The following is a 21,794-nucleotide window of genomic DNA, read 5'->3' as shown; positions in this document are numbered from 1 at the left end:
GCCGGAAGTAGCATATGGAGTCCTGCGCATGCGGCCTTGAGCTTAGAACCTAGCCATCTTTCCCAGGGAGTGATTGTTTGCCGTATAAATTTGAAGTATTCTCATATTCATGTCAGAGCCACAGTCCGCTCTTCTATTACGGAAACAACTAGCAGGTATGTTTAATTATAAACCTACTTTCCACCTAGTTTGTGAAATATTGAAGTTTACAGAGACGTAATGTGATCCATTCTTGCGTGACTACGACCTCGCTCAAGTTGCCTCACTTCTTTGTCGTCAGCAGCTGATAATACATTTGTGTTTTCAGTGTAAACACATCTTCGAGGTATTAAAATGTACAGAACTTAGTATTTCCATGTGCATTACCGCGAAAGTAGCTGTAAGTCCAGGCTACTGTACTGTGAAATTTGCATGAGTAACCATTTTGCAGTCCACCAAATTCGCTTTGTTATTCTGGGAATTCGGTTGACGTGTTGTGATACATAACATAATATTGACACACTTACCTGTTTCAGAACTGAACAAGAACCCTGTTGAAGGGTTTTCAGCTGGCCTCATAGACGACAATGACATTTATAGATGGGAGGTACTCATCATTGGACCTCCAGACACTTTATAGTAAGTTTGTGTAGTTCAGCGAATAATGCATTTAGTAGCTATAACTTTGCAATGTAAGACTGCTGGAACATCATTTGCATACATAATCAATAGATGCTGTACATTAAATTTTACAGTGAGGGTGGATTTTTCAAAGCACATCTACACTTTCCAAAAGAGTATCCTTTACGACCTCCTCGGATGAAGTTTATTACAGAAATATGGCATCCAAACAGTAAGTGTCTATTTACTTGCTATTCAGCATTGTTTCTTTTGACCGTTGTTTGAAATTTCTTGTTCATCGTGAATTTGCTCATGTCCAAATGGAAATAAGATTATTATAATCTCTTCTACAATTTTTTTTAGATATATTGATCTTAATTTGGATAAAATGGGACTAATGAAGGAACTGATTTATTGTGTTAGTTCAAAACATGCTGAAATCCAATTATCTGTAGTTCTCATAACTGCTGAGAATTTAACCCAAGTTTGCATGATGTTTTTGACTGGAACTGATCTCATGAAAAAGATTCTGCAGTACTGGCATGAAATCGTTGGATATTATGTATGAAATAACTTGCAGCGATCTTGGTGTTCATGTATGTGACTCATCCATATATATATATAACTGGTATGGAAATGTTTGCTTGGAAGGTAGGCAGAAAATAGAGAGACATATATCTTACCCTTGGACCTAGGGTGTCTGAAATACGAGCTCTATAAATTTTCTGTTTGGTGTGGCTAGATTATAGTTCACCTACTTAGTTATTGAGACCCACGAATGAAGGGGGCCGTGTTGTGTATTTTGAATGTCAAACTCTGGGCTTGTTTCTGCATGTTCTGATTGTTCTGTGTTAGTAATCATTTCAAAACAATCTTGAATCACATATTTAAATTTATTCTATATGCAGTATGTTCATATAATATAAATGACTGATGTGTGAGATGTGCTAATTTATTTAACACAGTTTTGTACAGCATAACTGAGCATTTGAAGGAACTTTTTTTTAATTGATGCATGAATGCTTGTAATGCGAGGATCAAAAATATCATTTCCAGGACATTTAGACATCTTATCTTCTGGAGTTGTTGACAGAAATGGAGCAATAGCTGTATTGAAATTATCAACAAAAAGAACTTCATGACATAATTTATAGGTTTTTAGAAATTGGTGTACCTTGAGCAAACAGAATCTGAAAATAGGTGATTAGTACTGCAAAATGGATGTAAACAGACCTGGAAAGTATTTTTTTCTTGTTTATTTTACGATGCAATAAGTATGGCAGACTACATAGTATCAGATGTTAAGACAGTTTGTGAATGATGAAGTTGAGAGTGTTTCCTGGTGTCTGACTGGGATTTGAACTCAGGCTTCTTCCAAATGCAATCGCAGAACATTACTGCTACAACTAATGTTCTCAGTAGAAAAGCGTTCTAAACTAAAATAGTAAGGTAATTCCCAATAAAAGTTATACAGGGTGTTCAGATGAAAGGTATCCAAAAGCACAATAGATCATTGAAGGTTGCAGTGTAAGGGCCGGTTTTTATGGCCCACCCCTTACATACAGAGGTATCCAAGATAAAATCATTATATCTCAGAAAAAAAATTATTATACACATTAATGGGTTACACCATTACAAAGGGAAACTATCACAGTTTTTCCTGCATATATACTTTCTCAATAAATTTAAATGTGGGCTCCCTTGGTGGCACGACAAATATCCAGGCTTGAAGCATGTTTGGTGTTACTGTAGCCACAGCGTCCATTATGGGGGTTTTCAGGTATCGAAGCTCGTTGATCTTAACCCGGTAGACAGTGTTGTTCACGTCTGGCGACCTAGGAGGCCAAGCGATTGGTCCACCTCTGCCAATTCATATCCCAGCCACCTCTCTGTCCAGGTGATTCCTAATATGGTGGCAAAAATGTGGTGGCACCTAAGCCAGGTATGAAAAAGAAACTTTCAGAGTTTTCCTTTTCAATGACATAAACCAGATATGTGTATGACAATTAGTTTCCGAGATATAAATTTTTTATTTTGGATACCTTTCATCCGGATATCCTATGTAATGTAATTTCATGTACCTCACTTATATGTACAGGATTTCAGAGTCCCTTTACACCATTATCCATGCATACCTTCTGCCATCTGGTGAGGGAGGTATCAGTCCACTGTGTTTGAATTTCATATTGGTGTAATAATACCAGACACATGTTGAAAGTAGAATCAAGTACATTTTTGATGATATTTGCATTACTAACCAATAGTACCCATATTCAGGTTTTAGGCAGAGAATACTGTGCCTTAAAAGAGATCTAGCAAGGAAGAATTTTGATTTTGGTAACAAATTACTATATTGAATATGATGTTCGAAAATCTGAATAATTTGTGGTAATTTATCATGCCTACTATTTAAAACTGTAAAGGTGAAAATATAGAAACTACGATTTTCCGTGTTGTTTTGTATGTGTATGAAAGTTTATATCTGACATTAAGGAGGGAAGAAGGCTTGAGAGTGAGGTTTGAGGTTCTCACAGTGGTGAGTGTGAAGATTGCCTCCTGGGATGTGACGGCTTGTAATCAGGTAGCTCGGTGCCAATATTTCAAGGGAATGGTACTTACCTAGCAGTCTATGCATCACATCACAGAATACAGCGATATTCGTATGTTAGTGGTGTTCAAGGAGAGGGTGCTGAGGAAAATATTTTAATGTAAGAGAGAAGTGACTAGGGGCTGGGGAAAATTTGCATAGTGAGGAACTTTGTAATTGTTCTTTTTACCAAATATTGTTTGGGTTATCAAATCCAGGATGGGATTTGAGGGTGGAGGGCCTTGTAGCAAGCATGGGAGAGATCAGAAATAAGTTACAAAATATTAATGTTGTATTTTAGAGTCCTGTTGCACTGATTCTCATCCATGATATGTATTTAATAGCCGTCTTGTGCCATCTTCAGATGCTTTATTTACGCTAAACTATTGCACTGCTTGCCATCATGTGTCTTTCATAAAATTATTAAATTCACATGTAGTGAAGTGACATGTTAAATTGAGTGCACTACAAGACGGCCATTATATACATATCATGGATACAAAATATTAGTTTGAAAACCAGAAGGGAATATGCTTCTTGGAAGACCTGGGTGCAGATGGAAGAATGATATTAAAATGAACTTTAAGGAAATTGGGTGGGAGGTTGGATTTGGACTAGATTCAGGCAAGAGCCTGTGATGGGCATGGTACTCAGCTTCCTGATTCCATGTTGAGGAGGTGGGGTCTGGATGTGCTGTCTACTGGCTTCTAGAGAAGGACTCTGCCCTGTGGATCTGAAGTACCCATTTGTCATGTCTTGCCTGTCTGGCTATTCCATCAGTTTCACCATGCTGATCCAGCTTTGAGACCAAGTTGTTCTTTTGGATTTGTTACGATCAGGTTTTTGTAAGAATGTGTTGTGTATTTGTAGACTCAAAGTAACTTGAAAATTTCCTGACTTGTATTTGTGATTCTGAATTTATCACCCATTTTCAGGCCAATAAAGAGTTTGATTCTGTAAATATGATTATTCAGGGTTATCTTCTGTCATAGTGTGAAAACTTTGTGTGCCTGTGTTTTGGATTTTTATCCTGGCTCCTAACTGTTGAATCTGAGCTATGGACATTGTTGTTAAAGTGAACCACAGAAGAAAAAGTGGAATTTACGTTTTGAAATATTCAGTTAAATTAAAGTAAGAAGTACGGACTGTGTAGTAATTTATTGCCATGAATTGACAATGGGTGTGAAGTTTGTCAGTGAAAGAACACATGCTTGTAGTAGTGGTGGAGGAATTTATTGCTTAAATATCATATACATGGTTATTTTGTCCAAAATAATACAGATATAAGTTCATATTTGTTGTTTGAACTTTACACCTTTCATTTGAAACACATTCCTTAAATATTAACTAAACTAATAGGAGGAATGAGTTATTGATGCATATTACATAATATTAGTACTGCTCCTCTTCCCCCCTGCCCCTTTTGTTATTTCAAGAGATTACAAGAAGTGTTCTTCATTAATAATATAATTGAAGTTTTAATGGCTTCAACATTTCAGATTGTATCATCATGCATAGTTTAATATGTGGATCTATACATCCACTCTCCCATATGCCTTCATGACGTAATGCTTAATTGGTTAAGCACAGGGACACCTTTACCTTACATAGGTTAATTGAATGTATTTGAACAGTAATTTCATTGGCTTATCTTTCTGTGTTGCTTTTCTTCTGGGCTATTAGCAACAGTCTGGTCAAATATCCTGTTTATCTGGGATATTAAAAAATCACCCAAATGCTGTTTCTTCTCACGATAGGCAAGGCGAGCAAGATCTATAAAGTCATAAATGTACAGTTCAATGTTATGTTTCTATCCATAGTTTCGACTAGTACATTATATTTGCCAGATGTAACATGGGAGTTTTGCATGATTGGGATGTTTGTTATTGTTGATGTATACTCTGCTGTCAAAAAGTATCCGACTTTATTTTTTTCCGCTGTAAGTAATGGCCAAAGGGGTGGGGAAACTGAGCGTAGTGGTAGAAGGGACTTTCATGCGCATGTGTGATTTTTTGCTGACTCGCAACACTGCCGGATGCGTCTGTGGCTGCCAGATGTCAAAGTGGTGTAACACATGTTTGTCGCATTCTCGTTTCACTCAAGATGACAGAATGCTTGGAGCAGCAGTACTGCATTAAGTTTTGTCAGAAACTTGGGGATACTCAAGCGGAAACAGCCCGCTAAATTCAGCAGGCTTTTGGCGATGATGCAATGGGGGTCACTCAAATTAAAGAGTGGTTCAACCGCTTTAAAGATGGCCGTATGTCAGCAGAGAGTGACCAGCGTTCTGGGAGACCGTCAACGAGCTGAAATGCTGATGTCATTGAAGTAGTGTGGACACATGGAGGACCATCGTTTGACCATCTGGGAAGCTGCAGATGAGGTTGGGATCAGCAGAGGTTCAGCAAACACAGTTGTGACTGAGGATTTGTGCATGTGAAGAGTGGCGGCAAAATTTGTGCCCAAGCTGCTTTCGCCAGAGCAGCAACAACTCGGTATTGCGGTCACACAGGACCTGCTGGCATGTGCCAACAGGGATCCTGAGTTCCTGAAGACTGTGATCACTGGTGACGAAATCTGACCGACTAGGTTGCTGCCATCTCCTTTTATCTAATTAATTAATTCACTCAGTGGGGGGTGGAGTCCAACTGGGTCCACTCGGCACGGTGGCCACTGATTGGCTATTGTAGCCTTTCCTGGGTGATTATGATGATGGAGAATTTGGTGGAATGAAGATTGGCAGGGGAAACCGAAGTACTCGGAGAAAATCTGCCCCAGCGCCACTTTGTCCACCACAAATCCCACTTGACCAGACCCGGGATCAAACCTGGACCGCCGCAGTGGGAAGCCAGCAACTAACCGCTTGAGCTATGGCGCGGTCCTTTTATCTAAGTACGTTACATGCAGGAAGGAATCTAGAACATCTGTGGATGACCTTGGGCTTGCTTTTCATCTGATCGCTTTCCTGATCATTCTAATGGTGCGAGATGCATATGCAAATGACACAGTCTCACTGCATTTGGTACCCATAACAGTATTAAAAGATGTGTTGTGGTCCATACGTACGTTCCAATAAATATGTAATTTATTTTTTGTCTAGGCAGGCAGTTCATTAAGGTACACGACTTGTGATTGATACCATGTTTTTACAGATTTGACACAGCAGTTTCAGTACTAAGTTTTCTTGTGTTTACTTTATTTTGTTTGGGTTTCATGTTATAAGAGCATAAGTGTTTGTTACCCATAATTATTATTATTACTGTCGCCTCTGTGGTCTAGTGGTCAGAGTTTCTGGCTACAGATCCAGAGGTGCAGGGTTCGATTCCCGGTGCTACCAGATTTTCTGAGAAGTAGTGGGTCTGGAATAGAGTCCACTCAGCCTCGTGAGGATAATTGAGGATCTATATCAAGGAAGTAGCTGCTCTGGTCTAGAAAACCAAGATTAACGGCCTTGGGGATCCGTTGCACTGACCACGCAACACCCTCTATCCACTAATTTGGCACTGACTTTGCCGACAAGCAGTGGTTGCTCAGTCGGTATAGTTCGCCTGTGGACTACAGACCATGGAGTTTTATTTAGTTAATATTATTACTACTGATCGTTACGTGTACAAATGGTGTAGTTTATGTTAGGTATTTCATATTATCTGTGAGGAATGTGGATTGGTGTACAGAAAAGATCACTTTCTGTAATCAAGTATTGTAAGAATGTTTATTCTTTATTGTCATCGTCATCATCACCATGAACTTTGGGTTAGGTCATTAAATTCATTTTCCTATGAATCCCAAGATGGTTTTGGTCTTTCATCATCATTTTGGTAGTCCTCCCTCTCAATAAAAGAGTCCCCGTTGTAGAAGGCAGTCTGTTTTCATTCTAATTGATCCTTCCCCCCCCNCCCCCCCCCTCAGTTTTGCTATGGAACACTGCTGACTTGATCTCTCCCTGATTTGGCCAAGAACATTAGGTGGCTTACTTATGCAAGTCTGTTTGAACATTAAGCCACTGGAAGCTATGAACCTTGCTATTCTGTAGCTCATGTCATCTGTAGTATTGACATGACTGCAGAGTGGCCTTGTGGATTGGAGACAGCCCTAGCAAGATACAATTGAGGGGCATTCAGTTTTGTATGGTGATAAATCATTTTAAATTATGCGACTTTTTGCTAAGGTGATTATTTAGGAAATTTTAAAAGGAACTGCGTTTCAACCATATATTTTGGTGCAGTTATAACCATCGAATCATTATAATTTAATGTAGGAAATTAGTTTGGTGACATGATATGCATATGACAGCATAATGATGTCTTTCGGGACAGTTGTGCTACTCACTGCCTCAATCCCTGATGTTCAAAACAGTGAGTTTTCAAAACATTGAAAATCCATTCCATTTAATTTGGTTGTTCACCCAAGAAGACTTTCCTGCATTTACTTGCCATGAAAGCTTTTATTCTTAAACATATAATAGTGGTAATAGAACCTGTAAGGTCTGATACTTTTGAATCTTAAAATGAATTATGAATAGTACATGGTTTTAGTACTTATTTAAATTACTGTTGTACTAGCTTGCCTGAGCATGTTGTTATTGGTAAAGTGAACTGTTCAAAATCTGTTAAGTCTCATATTTTTTTTCAGTTTTAAACCAAAAGAACACCTTTCACCCGAGAAGTCCAGTCAGTCTCTTACCAGTGTTTACATAATTTCAAGATGTGTATCTGTATTAAATTCATACCCCTCAAAGAAATGTAGTCCAGATTTCTTACAAAGAATAAATATTCAGTTTTTAAAAATCTGTGTGTCTATTTTAGCTTGGAATTGGCATTTGATTTGGCAGTACAGCGCTAGTGGGGTGGGACTACTAAGTCCCTTGTACTGCGGCCACTTCTGGCCTATTGTACCAGCCCCAGATGATAGGTGAGGGTGATTGCGGAGAAATTAGTGGAATGAAGATTGGCAAGGGAAACCGAAGTACTCAGAGAAAACCTGCTCCAGTGCCACTTTGTTCACCACAAATCCAACTTGACCTGGGATCGAACCCAGGCCGCCGCGGTGGGAAGCCAGCGACTAACCGCGTGAGCTATGGTGCAGCCTTAGAGTAGACCCTTAATATAAAGTGTCAAGGGACCGTTGCAATACCCACATTATAAACTAAATTGACATGTGTCTGATTTTGGGATCCTTGTTATGTGTGCACTAGTTAGCACAGTGTGGTAATTTTGGGGAATTACCCTCTCCAACAGCTCAATGAGATTTCCAACCATCTGGGATCAAGTAAAGGGGGGGCTCATGAAATTTTGATGATTGAACAATGTATTCCCAAGGTTAAAGAAACCAGAAACATACAGCGTAACTATGGACTTTTTCCTCTGTACCTGTAAACCACAGCATGGAATGTTGCAGTACAATCATATACTACTAAAACATTTCATAGGAATTTGCATGATGTAAAGCGTGTGTAATTTTATTGGTTGACATGATCAGAGCTGTGTTATATCTGAGTCTGCTGGTATAACAAGGCGTGATATGACAAGGGTCTATTATATTGTATTTCCAAAAGTGTAAGTTTTATGAAGTTGACTGAGTAAGGAGACCGTTACTAGCTTTTTGTGGATAAATGCCACCTACAGGTTTGTCCAGATAACACATGAGGGCAAACATATGATGGAGCCAGGAGCATAATTGAATTTCATTTGGGTTGTATGGTTGGTTAAAACTTAAGACTTCTTGCATTTCATTAAATATTACCTTATTGGTCATGGATTGTACTCCTGTAATGTCCTATGCCTGCCTTCCAGCTGGCTGAGCATTGCAGTTTCTTAATGCAGATATTTATAAAATTATCTAAAATGCACACTCTTTACTAACTATAATAAAATTTATATACTATATGGGTATTTTGTGTGTGTGTGTGTGAGAGAGAGAGAGAGAGAGTTACAACCACCATATTAATTTAGTCACATTCAAGGAGACTGGGGCATTGCTTGCAGAAATGACTCAAGCCCAGGAACCAGGAGTACATTAATATGATTCACTTGGCAAGCCAAGAATAATGGAATGCAGAATGCGGAAACTGTTTGAAGTGTCTGCCTGTGATTGGAATGCACAGAAGTAGTTAATCCTCAAGAAGCCGTTTCTTTAGTGTTATTTGCCATATCCAAATTTTTTTTTTTTAAATTGAACAGTTTTTGTAACATATTTCATTAATAAATACAGTACACTCCTGGTTATCTATGCTAATGAAAGGGAGAAGACACAAAAAATATAAAATAGGTACAAGTATCTAAGGTACTGTTAGAAATTAGTGTATGTATGCACAGCATCTGAGTTCTTTAATTATCTCTAAAACTATAAAACATCTAGAAAAAAGTACATCAAACATAAAATGCATGTTTAATTTTTCTTTGCAGCTGTTGTTGAAGACATTTTTTGCTCTCATGAATATTTACTAAGTGTGTTTGAGAAGCATGCAGAATTGCATATAAGTCTTCATGTAAAGTGTTGGATAAAATTGTACAATATAGATGAAAATTTTAGTTGCCCTAATTTTTTTTAATGAAATTCCCCAGTATCAAATTTCATCAAAATCTTTCCGGTGGTTCCTTAGTAGTTTCATGAGTACATAGAGAAATGGACAGACTGAGTTGCTAATGCACTAAAAAAGGTGCATGGATAAGCTGCACATCAACTAAATGGGAGTGTACTATGACAGATGCTTTAGTTTTACGTTGATGTTACTGTGAAACATTTCACTACAAATCCCTGTATCTAGTAGTTTATCTCACTTTCATACTACCATGACTCATATTTTCCAGATTGTTCCCATATTATTAGGGCTTCCTCAAAATCGCTCGATTAATGTGCCCAAGAAATTTGGCAAATTCATCCTGAATCACCCCATATGAACAATGTTAATGTGTCACTGGTTTAACGGCATGTTTCATTTTTATAGTTGAGAAGAATGGTGATGTTTGCATATCAATTCTTCACGAGCCTGGTGATGACAAATGGGGCTATGAAAAAGCATCAGAACGATGGCTACCAGTTCACACGGTCGAGACTATTCTAATCTCAGTCATATCCATGTTGGCTGATCCCAACGATGAAAGCCCAGCAAATGTAGACGCAGCAGTAAGTATATGATGTTTGAATTATGGCATTATCTCAAGAAAATTGTCATGAAAAGGAAAATATTAAATATGTTTATGTATTACGTTTAATCGGGGGCATGTGGTAGCATAGTTGGTTGAGGCACTATGCTACAAGCTGGAAGGTCGCGGGTTCAAATCCTGATGAAGTCATTGGATTTTTCCAATTGACCTAATCCTTCTAGCCGCACTATGGCCCGGGGGTCGACTCAGCCTCTAACAGAAATGAGTACCAGAAATATTCTTGGGTGGTAAAGGGCAGCCGGCACATAAGGCTGACAACCTTACCACCGTCTGTGAGCCGATTGTCTAGAAAATGTGGAACCTCAACGTCTCACAACCCTATGGGCCTCCACAGCCTGTAACAGGGATAGCTTTACTTACTTTCACTTTTATTACGTTTAATCGGGGGAATATATTGAAATTAATTGTAATGTTTTGCCAGGTAACCCGCATTGTGCCAAGAGAGGTTGCATTAACAGCAAGAAGGAACTGTAATAATGTGTCACTGTTAAATAACTCACACTTTGTATTTGATATTTGGATTGCTGCATGGGCTTATTCTGGTTGTAAAGGTGAAAGGGGTAAAGTCCTTGTGCTAAACTAATTAAGCACTGTGCCATGAAGATGTATGGGGGAGTGAACAGTCATCATCATGGAACATCAACTCCATTTGGTGTCAGCAATATGTAATTTGTAAATTTTGTGTAATACAACCAGCATAAATGTCCCCACTCTTTGAGAATTTATAGTTAAAAATCTTCAGTTTTGAATTTTATGTCATACAAGTTGTGCATCTCAAGAAGTAGATATTTGATTGGTGACAAACTGAAACTAAAGGTATATTGTTTTTAGGAGTAATCTTACAGGAAAGTGATTGCACATGCAGTGATATCTGTAATTATCTCTTGCTCACAGCATAATTACTTTGTAAATTGCCCATGTGAAATAAAGTTTTATGTTAATTTGGTGTCTAATGAAATTGTTATTATACCTCTTTCTGTGCTGCGGGCATGTGTACATCCTTTGATGTGTTCGAGTTGGGTTTGGTTAGGGTACAGGTATTTATATATGTTTTTTGGCACTTCTGTATTTTGGATTATCCAAACTCAGCACAGAAAGGGTTAATAAACACAGGCCTCTTCAGAAACTAGAGTCTTAATAATGTGCATGGGTTAATTGGATTTTGATGTCTTGGTTTTTGTCGCACTTCGTTATACTTCGTTTTGTTGTATGCATTTGAATTTTCCATAATTGTCTCGTTTTCCCGTGTTTTCCAGAAAGAATGGAGAGAAAATTATACGGATTTCAAAAGAAAAGTGGCCCGATGCGTACGGAAAAGTCAAGAAGAATGTTTGTAGGGCATTTTTTTTTATTATTTGAATTTGTTCAGGATTATTTAAAATGAGGTGAGTATTGTAGAGCACATGGATTGGAAGTTTTAACACAGAAATCTGGCTTTTGCGTGTGTTGATGAGATCTTTGTTTCTCTTTTGTTTTTCCTTTTCTGTTAATTTATTACTTTCATCATTTGTCCCATCAGATATATTATGTATTCTGCATACATTTTAGCTATGTAATAAATTGAATTTTTCTTGGTAAATGAAATGGAATTGTCCTCGGTGATAACATTAAATGAAAGTACCTATTATTATTATTATTATTATTGTCGTTCATCCGAAATGTCAGTTGACTTTGAACAGACCACCCAGCACTATATCCCAGAAGATGAAACTCTACTTACGCTTAAAATAAATCATTTCTATGGTATCAGTCTCATAATTTAATTGGCTTACCATGTAGATTAAACTCAAACCACAAAAAAACATGATGGCAAGAATTGCTTTCAACATTTCTTTATGCAGTTAATGTAAAATCTTACATACCATTTCATATAGGTGAGCTGGGATAGCACAGTCAGTATAGGGACTGGCTACGGGCTGGACGACCGAGAGGTTGGAGTTCTAGTCCCGATAAGGTCAAGTATGTTCACTTCTCCTTGTCGTCCAGACTGGCTCTGAGGTCCACCCAACCTCCTATACAATGTTTACCAAGGCCTCTTTCCCGGGGGTAAAGTGGCCGGGACGTGAAGCTGCCCACTCACCTCCAACTAGTGCCGAGGTCAAGAAAATATGAATCTATACATCCACTCCCTCATACGCCTTCGTGGTGTAGTGCTTAATTAGTTAAGCACAGGGACAACTTTACCATTTCATATAGAAAATAGAGCTTTCAAAGCTGAGTCGATAGAATGACTGGCAGTTGGAGTTTGATTGGTTTCTTTATGGGTTATTTAGCAATGCTGACAGTATCTGTACTGTATAGCATTGGATGGAAGGATGATGAGTTAATGGATTTAGAAGGAAATAGTCATGGCCTAATTGAGGTAGTGTCCTGGCATTTTCCTTCGTGGACTAAGGAAAACCATGAAAAACCACAGGATAGCTAATGTCTGGCCAAAGTTTGAACTGAGCATTGCCTCTAGATCAGTGTGTTCAGTGGTTTGATTCTAAACAGTCACTTTGGGAATTGTTCTTTTAGCCATAATATTGAGACTTTCTCCAAGAATAAAGTTGCGAGAAGTTTGCCTCTTTGCTGCAACTAGGGTCCAGGATGAAAGAATGTGTGTAGCTGTACCTGCTCACCCACCTGATGTATTTTTTGTTAAGTGTAGGGATAATTTTACATTTGAATGTACAGAATATGTAGAAACACCATTGAGTATAGATTATGAGAATGTCATACTAAATTGAACTTAACAACTTGCAGATATTTTTTAAGGCCTACAGCTATGGATGTAAATACCAGTCATTGTGTAGCTTCTTGTAATCTTAAATTGAAAATTTGTAGAAAATTACATGTGAATTTTTCTGTAAAACTTTTTTGATTTATAACACTTTTTCTTTCCTGTAGAACTGTTTTATATAGTAGTCAGTGTTCTTCAGGACAGTGCTGAGTGTGATGTTTTCATGTTGTGTATGTCAGATTGTGAAATTTGGACACTTCATTATGTTTTGCATGGCCTTTAGTTTGCGTATTTGTCTTGTCCCCTGTGGCTTTGGTGGCCTTGTGTAAATTTTATTAGCCGTTCTTTGCCAAATTTTTTTAATACCTTTTTCTTTTGTGTGCAGTTCTCAGTTTAGATATTGACTGAAGACACATTTATAAGCACTCTGTCATGTTCTTGAAGTGTCAGATTTTGTTCTCTGAATCATGAAAATTAGTGTTTTTTTTTCTTTTTAAGGATACGAGTTTCTCAATTTTTTTAGCCATCCTTTTGTGTTTCTGTCACACTGTTTGGGATATGTACAATAGAGGAAAATAACCCAAGAAATTGTTTTCAAAATTTGTGATTTTTATTTTTTATATTCATTGTCATTATCTGTTATATATTTACCAAATTTCAGACCTTAATTCCATCTGAAATGGACGGTACTGGATGGACATCTTGTGAATTATTATATTCACCAAATTTCAGACCTTAATTCCATCTGAAATAGACATCTTGTGAATTATTATGCATGCAAATTTACGTATTAAAACACTGGGAGGAGGAAGGGTATTAGGTTTTGACAGAATATTACTATATATTATAGTGTTCCTTATGCAAGAAGAAGGTAAAATTCCGACTAAAAGGCTTGGTTTATTTATGTATTATACTTTAGCCGTGTAGTTTTCATTCTGTTGGATGGGATGACAGTTATGAATTATGCAGTCGGAAAACTGTGGAAGTGTATTTTGTGTTGACAGTCCAGTGTTTCTCTATAAGAAGTGAAGAAAATGATGAAAATCTAATCAGGATAAGCTGCCTTCAGTTTTGAAACCAGGACCTCTCACATATGAAGCAAGGTGTTTGTCACTGATCTGTGACTTCCAATGTTGTCAGTAGTTGAAGTTCATCTGACACAGATTTTTACTAAATGTTGACACATGTGGTCAGACTAGCCTCTGTCAGATGTAGATGTATCCTGGTGTATGTCCTACTCAGTGTGCATATGCAGTCTGAATTTCTTAAGGACATAGTTTTGGTTGAATTTGTTGTTTTGAATTTTATATTTAAAGAATTTTTAATGTTTATCTCAGACAGCCATAGTGGCAGAATTCCATAATCCATATTCTTACAGAATTAGTCTTGTTATTTGTCGGACCTCATATAAGCCTTTAAGATTATTCTTTCCTAAATATCAAGTGCTTAACTTATTGAGAATGTACAGGAAGACAGTGATAAAGGAGTCTGGAACATGGTTACAGTGTTCACCTCATGTAAGGACCTGTTTCATTTTAATGACTGATCTGTCAATTAAATATTTGTATTTGACTTTCTTTTTTAGGAAGAAGTACACCACTATTACGAGGGCCTGATCTCATGGGTTTGACAAGGGAAAAAGTTGATTGCAATTTTATTCAATATTTTTAAACATGAAAATTAAAATTAACAGTCGCAGTGTCTGTTGAAAAGGGGAAGGGGTATTGAGATGCTGCTCCATGCTAACCGCTGAACAGATGCATGAATTTCCACGGCCCAGAAAGATAGGCTGCTCCGAGCCCTCAGAAGATGGGGAGACGCGTGATTCCACTCACCCAGATGTGAGCTGCGTGCAGTATCGTGGTGGTGTCAGCAGGACTGCCTCACAGCATAATGGAAGTTTTGCTTCCCCCAAGAGGAAATATGATGGAGCTAGATTGCAGACTTCATGTTAACTATTATTCCTGTCTTGTTGGGGAGTGCTGCAACCCTACAGCTCTTGGTTGATGTGTGAATATCGATGTGTGCTCCTGTGATGATGTCATTTTTGCCTTCCCGTCGTCAGAATAAAAAAGGGCTCTCAGAAACATCGTATCGGTGTAGATGTTAGCTCAAATAAATGCCTTTGGATTGTGTTTTTTTAATAACTTTTCTGAAAATGGGGACTTGAAATGCACGAGAAGATAGACAAATAGTGGGTACATAGTAGATATTGGGGGGTGGGGGGGGGGTGTTTTTGTTTATCTTTCGTCTTCAACGATAGACTTATTTCGGAAGGGGTGTGTGAATGAACATCGGTTTGTTTATGGCATGTTTGTCTACAACAATTAAATTATTATAAGCTCAGCATGAGGAAGAGAGTGACATTGTTTAAGTGTACTGCCATGTTTTGTCTGGTTTGAAGAAAATGAGAGAAATGCAGGTTTTTCACATTCAATGCTGTAACTAGCTTTGCACTAAGTAAGTGGCCTACACTTCTCCATATTGCCAGAAAGTCTGTACAGATTGTGTATATATTTGACAGTGAAATGGCAATGGTACTAGTAATAACTTTGGAGAGATAATAAAACGAACATCCCTGTATTGAAGGGGCTGTTTTCATTCTGAAGATGATTTCACCAGCGAAAGGGGGAAGTATAAAGGACATAGATATTTAAAACTTAAATGTGCTTCTTTAAAAAGCGATCATAATTTGTAAATGCTACATATGTGCTTAAAAATGGATGTTTCCAGAAAAAAAAAAGTGTATTGGATTGTAAGAAAGAAATATTGTTGTTACTACTGTAAATTTTCACCCTGTGACAATCTTTAATCCCCCCTTGGCCCATTGGAAATCAACTTCATTTGTTTTTGTTTTTCTCTTTTTCTTTTGAACCATATAACTGATATTCAGGGATATTCTAGTGTACATGTTCTGATTTTTGTTCCTTTTTTAATGCTCAATAGCCTTGAAGAAGTGTAATGTAATTTGACGATAAAAGAATTTCATCTGGAAAAATTTCTACTTACATTTAATCCTCCTTTGTGTGAAAGTGTTTCATATTGTTTTATATAAAATGGTTTCTCAATTTCAGACCCGTCCCAAAGCAGTGTTTGCTGTGTTGATTGGTATTTAGTTTTCATGATGGTTTATTAAAATTATATTATTGGGAAAAATCCTTGCTATTTAAAAATCAGGCTTGGTTCTAAGATATGTACTGTGTAAAATGCTGTGTTGTCTTACAGCCTCTCCTCTTTAGTATCCATTTTCCAATAAAATGAATAAAACCAGACCTGAGTCTTTCGCATTGATGTTATACTGAGATCTTTATCTGCTTAAATTTTGACAAATTTGAAAGATGTTGACCTGTGTATTGCCAAGTGTGGTTCTAGGGGCCATGTTGGGAGAATTTGGGGAACAGAAAATTTCAAATTATAATAGATTTTTATTGTACTCGTTTCACTTAAGGAGGCGGGATAGTACTGGCTAAGGACTGGACAGCTGAGGGGTTAGAATTAAAGTTCTTGTAAGGGCAAGATTTTTCTCCTCTCCACATTGTCCAGGCATGTTTTGGTTCCCACCCCGCCTCCTGTCTGGTGTGTACCAGGGGCTCTTCGCTGGAGGTAAAGTGGCCACGGTGTGAAGCTGACCACTCACCACCAACTGGTGTGCTTAGATCAACAATACGTGTATCTATACATCCACTCTCCTGTATGTCTTCATTATGTAGTGCTTAATTGTTCCTCATAAGGCAGATTGGAATACTCGAGTGTTTATGAAATTCTGGACTCTATGGTGAAGTATTATGCTAGTGTTGCAGATGTTGAGAAGCCATGATAGTTGATCATAGTAAGATGGATGACCAAGGAATTGGGCATGCTGAGTTTTTAGATTTTGTTCATCTTTAATTCTATAGAGAACCAAATGCTGGACAAAGTCCAAAGACTCAAATGTCCCAGATGTTATAGACCATCATCATAACCCTTAAGAGCTGAAGAATTGGGGCTTTGTTCCAATTTTGGCAAAGATAACTCAGAATAGTAGGTAGGTTACAAGCTGGATGGCCAAGGAATTGAGATTGCTGTGTTTTTTGGACTTATCAATCATTGGTATTCTAAAGAACAGCATTTTGGAAACAGAATGAGTTTCAGTAATATTGTGTTCCTTATTTTACTGGACAGCAGAGTGTTTATACAACACTGTCAGAACCCTTCAGAATCGAGGAATCTAGATTCAGTTCCCAATTTAGTCTTTACAGTGTCCATGCTAGTTGTATCTTTCTAACACCCTGTCCATTGGGTACTGGGGGATCATCCTGTGGTGATAAGGCCAGCTGCTTACCTTAATCTATATCTCCACTCCCTTCCATGTTTTCATGGCATAGTTTGTAATAAAGCTTGACAATTTTTCCTTTTACAGATATTGATAATAGGATCCAACCATTGCTTCTCTGTTCTAGTAAACGGTTGAATATTTGCTGATGCTTCATAAAGAACTGTTCACATGTGTAATCAGACTTGGCTAGTGGGATTTAAGCTTGAAATAGTGCTGTGGCAGGAGACATAGACACTGGATGGGTTGTAACAAACACTGTATTGTGGAGAGTGCTGTCTTCTGGGATGTGAACCTGGTAGAAGTTTTTTAGAGGAACATACTACCTCCATTTATATGGTTCAAAAGGAAGCAGAGTACTGTGCTCTCTGCTTCCTTGCTCATCTTACTCTGACACTGAAGGTGGTGGTGGTACATTTCTCCAAAATATTCTCCAACACCTAACAAACTACACAGTATCACTTCCCAGAAGGCAATATAGTTCATAGTCACTCTTATGAGGTAACCTATAGTCTCATATTATTTTGCATCATTTGTTTTTCATAAAAGGAATCCAAACTGCTTTAGAAAATTATGTTGAGGGCTGTGTCTTAGTGTAGAATATATTGCAGTTTTATATGAGTAAACATAGCTCACAGAGTTCAAAAGTGTTTGTACCAAGTGATAAGGGCAGTTCTGAGTACTGGGTATGCAGACAATCTGCCACCACTCAGTACAGTGTAGTCTGTAATTAACTAGAGAACAATATTCATATAAGTAAAATAGTATTCATCTGCTGCATCGTGCACACTATTGTAGACTATGAAGGCTAATTTGTGGGGCTGTAAAATACTGTCATAATATGGAAGTCACACATGGCCATAACATAGTGAAGAAGACAACTAATATGTGGAAAGAGCTCCCAGTACATATTGGGTAGGAGGCTGGGTGGGCCCTAGAACTGGTCTGGATGCAGTGGAGTAGAGAAAAATCTCTTGCCTCTGCCAGGATTTGAACCTGAGGTGTCCAGCCCATTAGTGTACCAACTGAGCTATCCCAGTGACCTTAGTATGAGTTTATGGTGCATAGGGTGTTGTAGGCAGAGTTCATATGAAGAGGATCATTCTCAAGAAAATAAACAAGGTAGAGGGTAAAGAGCAGTATCATGTTTGTTGACATCTCATATAGGTTCGCAGCTTCAGAAAATTTAGACGCTGAGGTGGTTGTTAATAAAGCTTGGAAACTATCAGTGAGAATATCAAAATTTCTGCCAAAGAGTGTCTAGGTTATTATGAACTGAAGAAGCATAAGCCATGGTTCGATGAAGTATGCTCAGATTATTAGACTGAAGAAAACAGGCCAAATTGCAGTGGTTACAGGATCAAAGTGAGATAAATGGGGATATCTGAACAATATAAGACATGAAACCTGTAGGCATTTCAGGAATAAAAAGAGGGAATATCTGAAAGACAAATTGAAGATCTTGCAACTAACAGTAAGAGTAAGGACATTAAAGACCTGTATAGAGGAATAAATGACTTTAAGTGGGGTTACCAACCTAGAAGTAACTTAGTGAAGGATGAGAATGGTGATCTGTTTTCAGATTCCCACAACATTTTGAATATGTGGAGGAACTACTACTCTCGGGTATTGAATGTACATAGGGTCAGTGATGTTAGGCAGACAGAAATCCATACAGCTGAGCTGTTAATATGTGATCCTAGCCCATTTGAAGTTGAAAGTGCTATTGCAAAATTGAAACGGTATAAATCGCCAGGTAGTGATCAAATTCCGGCAGAACTTATTCAAGCAAGAGGCGAAATATTACGTTCTAAGATCCACAATCTAATTACTTCTGTTTGGCATAAGGAAAAATTGCCTGATCAGTGGAAGGAGTCTATTATTGTACCAGTTTGCAGTGCAAGGGCCAAGAATGCCCACCCCTTATACATTGTACCAGTTCACAAGAAGGGTGCTAAAACTGACTACTAATTATTGGGAGATAGTGCCGCTATCAACTTCTTACAAAATTGTATCCAATATTCTTCCCTCAAGGTTAAATCCTTACATAGATGAAATTATTGGGGATCATAAGTGTGGGTTTCGACGTAACATCAACTACGGATCAGATCTTTTGCATTTGTCAGATACTAGAGAAAAAATTGGAGTACACTGAGACAGTACATCACTTATTCATAAACTTCAAGAAAGCCTGTGATTCAGTTAGGAGGGAGGTATTGTACAGTATTCTGATATAGTTTGGGATACCCTTGAAACTAGTTAGGCTGATTAAAATGTGTTTAAATGAAACATATAGTAAAGTCCATATAGATAAACAGTTGTCTGATAAATTTCCTATCCAGAATGGTCTAAGACGAGATGCTTTATCGCCACTCATTTTCAACTTTGCTTTAGAATATGCCATTAGGAAGGTCCAGGAAAATCAGGTGAGGACTGAAATTAAATGGGACACAGCAGCTGTTGGTCAATGCTGATGATGTGAATTTACTGGGTGATAATATAGATACCATAAAGAGAGAAAAACTGTATTTGACGCTAGTAAGGAGATTGGTCTAGAAGTAAACATAGAGAAAACTTAGTATATATTGGTGTCTAGTCACCAAAATGCATGGCTATATCATGACATAAAGATAGGTAACAGATATTTTGAAAATGTGGCACAGTTCAGATATTTCAATTCAATTCAATTCTTTATTATTTATGTGCCAAGTCAACAGCCGCAAGGCCAATTACAGACTTAGCACATTGTAGATGAAAGCGGGGAACGAAGATAACAAATTGAAACCTGATTGAGGAGGAAATTAAGAGGAGATTGAACTCGGATAATGCTTGCTGCCATTCAGTCCACAGCCTTTTGTCATCTCATCTTCTGTCTAAAAACATAAAAACTAGAATATACAAAACTATAATTTTGCATGTGGTTCTGTATTGGTATGAAACTTGGTCTGTGACTTTGAGGCAGGAACATAGACTGAGGGTGTTGAGAATATTTGGACTAAAGAGAGATGAAGTGACAGGAGGGTGGAGAAAACTGCATAATGAGGAGCTTCATAACTTGTACGCTTTTCCAGGTATCATTAGAATGATCAAGTCAAGGAGGATGAGATGGGCAGGGCATGTGGCACGAATGGGGAAGAGGAGAAATGCATATAGGATATTGGTGGGGAAGCTGGAGGGAAGAAGACCACTGGGAAGACCAAAGCATATGTGAGTAAATATTAAAATGGATCTCAGAGAGATAGGATGAGATGGTATGGATTGGAATGATCTGGTTGAGGATAGGGACCGCTGGAGGGCTTTAGTGAACACGGTATTGAACCTTGTGGTTCTATAAATTGCTGGGAAGTTCTTGAGCAGCTGCACAGTTGGTGGCTTCTCAAGAAGGGCTCAGCTCCATGAATGATGAAGGTGTTGTTGTTTGGTAACAGAATTTTGTTGGTTTCTGTGAAAAAAAAATTGTTAAATTTTGCCATAAGGACACTTTGCTCCTTTTTCTTTTAAGGGTTTGGAGTATATACAATGTGTTGCATTATAGCAGGCTGTTTCATGTTCCCATTCTTGGGTCATAAGACTGTTATATTGGTTAGGTTTAATTATATATGCCAATGAATCTGAACTGTCTTCAATTAAAATGTCTCCTTCCAGACAAATGGCATTATAGTACTTCATATTATGTGATCACTATTTCTTTTTCAATTTGTTATTCACTAACCCTCTTTTATCATTTAATCCTGAACTGTCTGAGCTACTAACAGTTTTATATAAACCATATATGAATAAATACAGTGTTGGATTTGAAATTTTCATGTCAGTGACTGAAGAGTTAACTCTGTAACAATGTGTAGTCCAGTAGAAGTTTGCAGGCATTTGTTAGTAAACCAAGCAAGGAGCAGGCAGCAAGTAGAATTCTGGTTGCTGCTTAAGCTACCTGGTGCCATGCATTTGTACAGGCCTGGCTGTTGCAACAGTAACATTGCGTATTTTAAACACATTGGCATTACATCAGGTTTCAGCAGACTACTGGTACCAGAGTCAACATTCAGCTTGGGAATTTTGTGTTTGACAGTGCAGGCAGCCACTTTGTTTCTGCCTTTCTTGCTGTTGTCAACTTATGTATCTAACCTATCATGGGAAGCAGGCGTAAAATAGATAAGGAAAATGTAATAATAGTAAGGTCTACCCAGTGCCAAACCATCGTGATAGCAGATAGGTGTGTGTAGGTGAAGCTCTACAAGTATTCAATTGTTTATATTGGAGTGGCCAGTCTCACATTTGGCCTCTTAATTCTAGAACAGTCCTGCGGTACCCAGTGGATGGGAAGATGGGCGCTAGTCTGGGTCCAGTGATGATCAGAACCTGTATGTTCATACCAGAAAACTGAATCATAGTTGTTAGCCAGTAGCTGTT

The 21,794-nt window shown here is 37.9% G+C and overlaps 1 protein-coding gene across 1 annotated transcript; it reads left to right on the top strand.

Moving 5' to 3' along the window:
* LOC111874614 (ubiquitin-conjugating enzyme E2 G1) lies at positions 1-16,347 on the top strand. Its single transcript, XM_023870250.2, has 6 exons — positions 1-155; positions 516-618; positions 735-832; positions 10,134-10,312; positions 11,610-11,738; positions 14,661-16,347. The coding sequence occupies exons 1-5, from the start codon at positions 110-112 to the stop codon at positions 11,688-11,690; spliced, it is 507 nt and encodes a 168-aa protein (XP_023726018.1). The 5' UTR covers positions 1-109; the 3' UTR covers positions 11,691-11,738; positions 14,661-16,347.
* Positions 16,348-21,794: the final 5,447 nt, after the last annotated feature.

This window comes from Cryptotermes secundus, unplaced genomic scaffold, assembly GCF_002891405.2.
Source record: "Cryptotermes secundus unplaced genomic scaffold, Csec_1.0 scaffold1747, whole genome shotgun sequence".
NCBI classification, from domain to species: Eukaryota; Metazoa; Arthropoda; class Insecta; order Blattodea; family Kalotermitidae; genus Cryptotermes; species Cryptotermes secundus.
The sequence above is the reverse complement of the archived record's forward strand: the minus strand, read 5'-3'. Positions and strand labels throughout refer to the sequence as shown.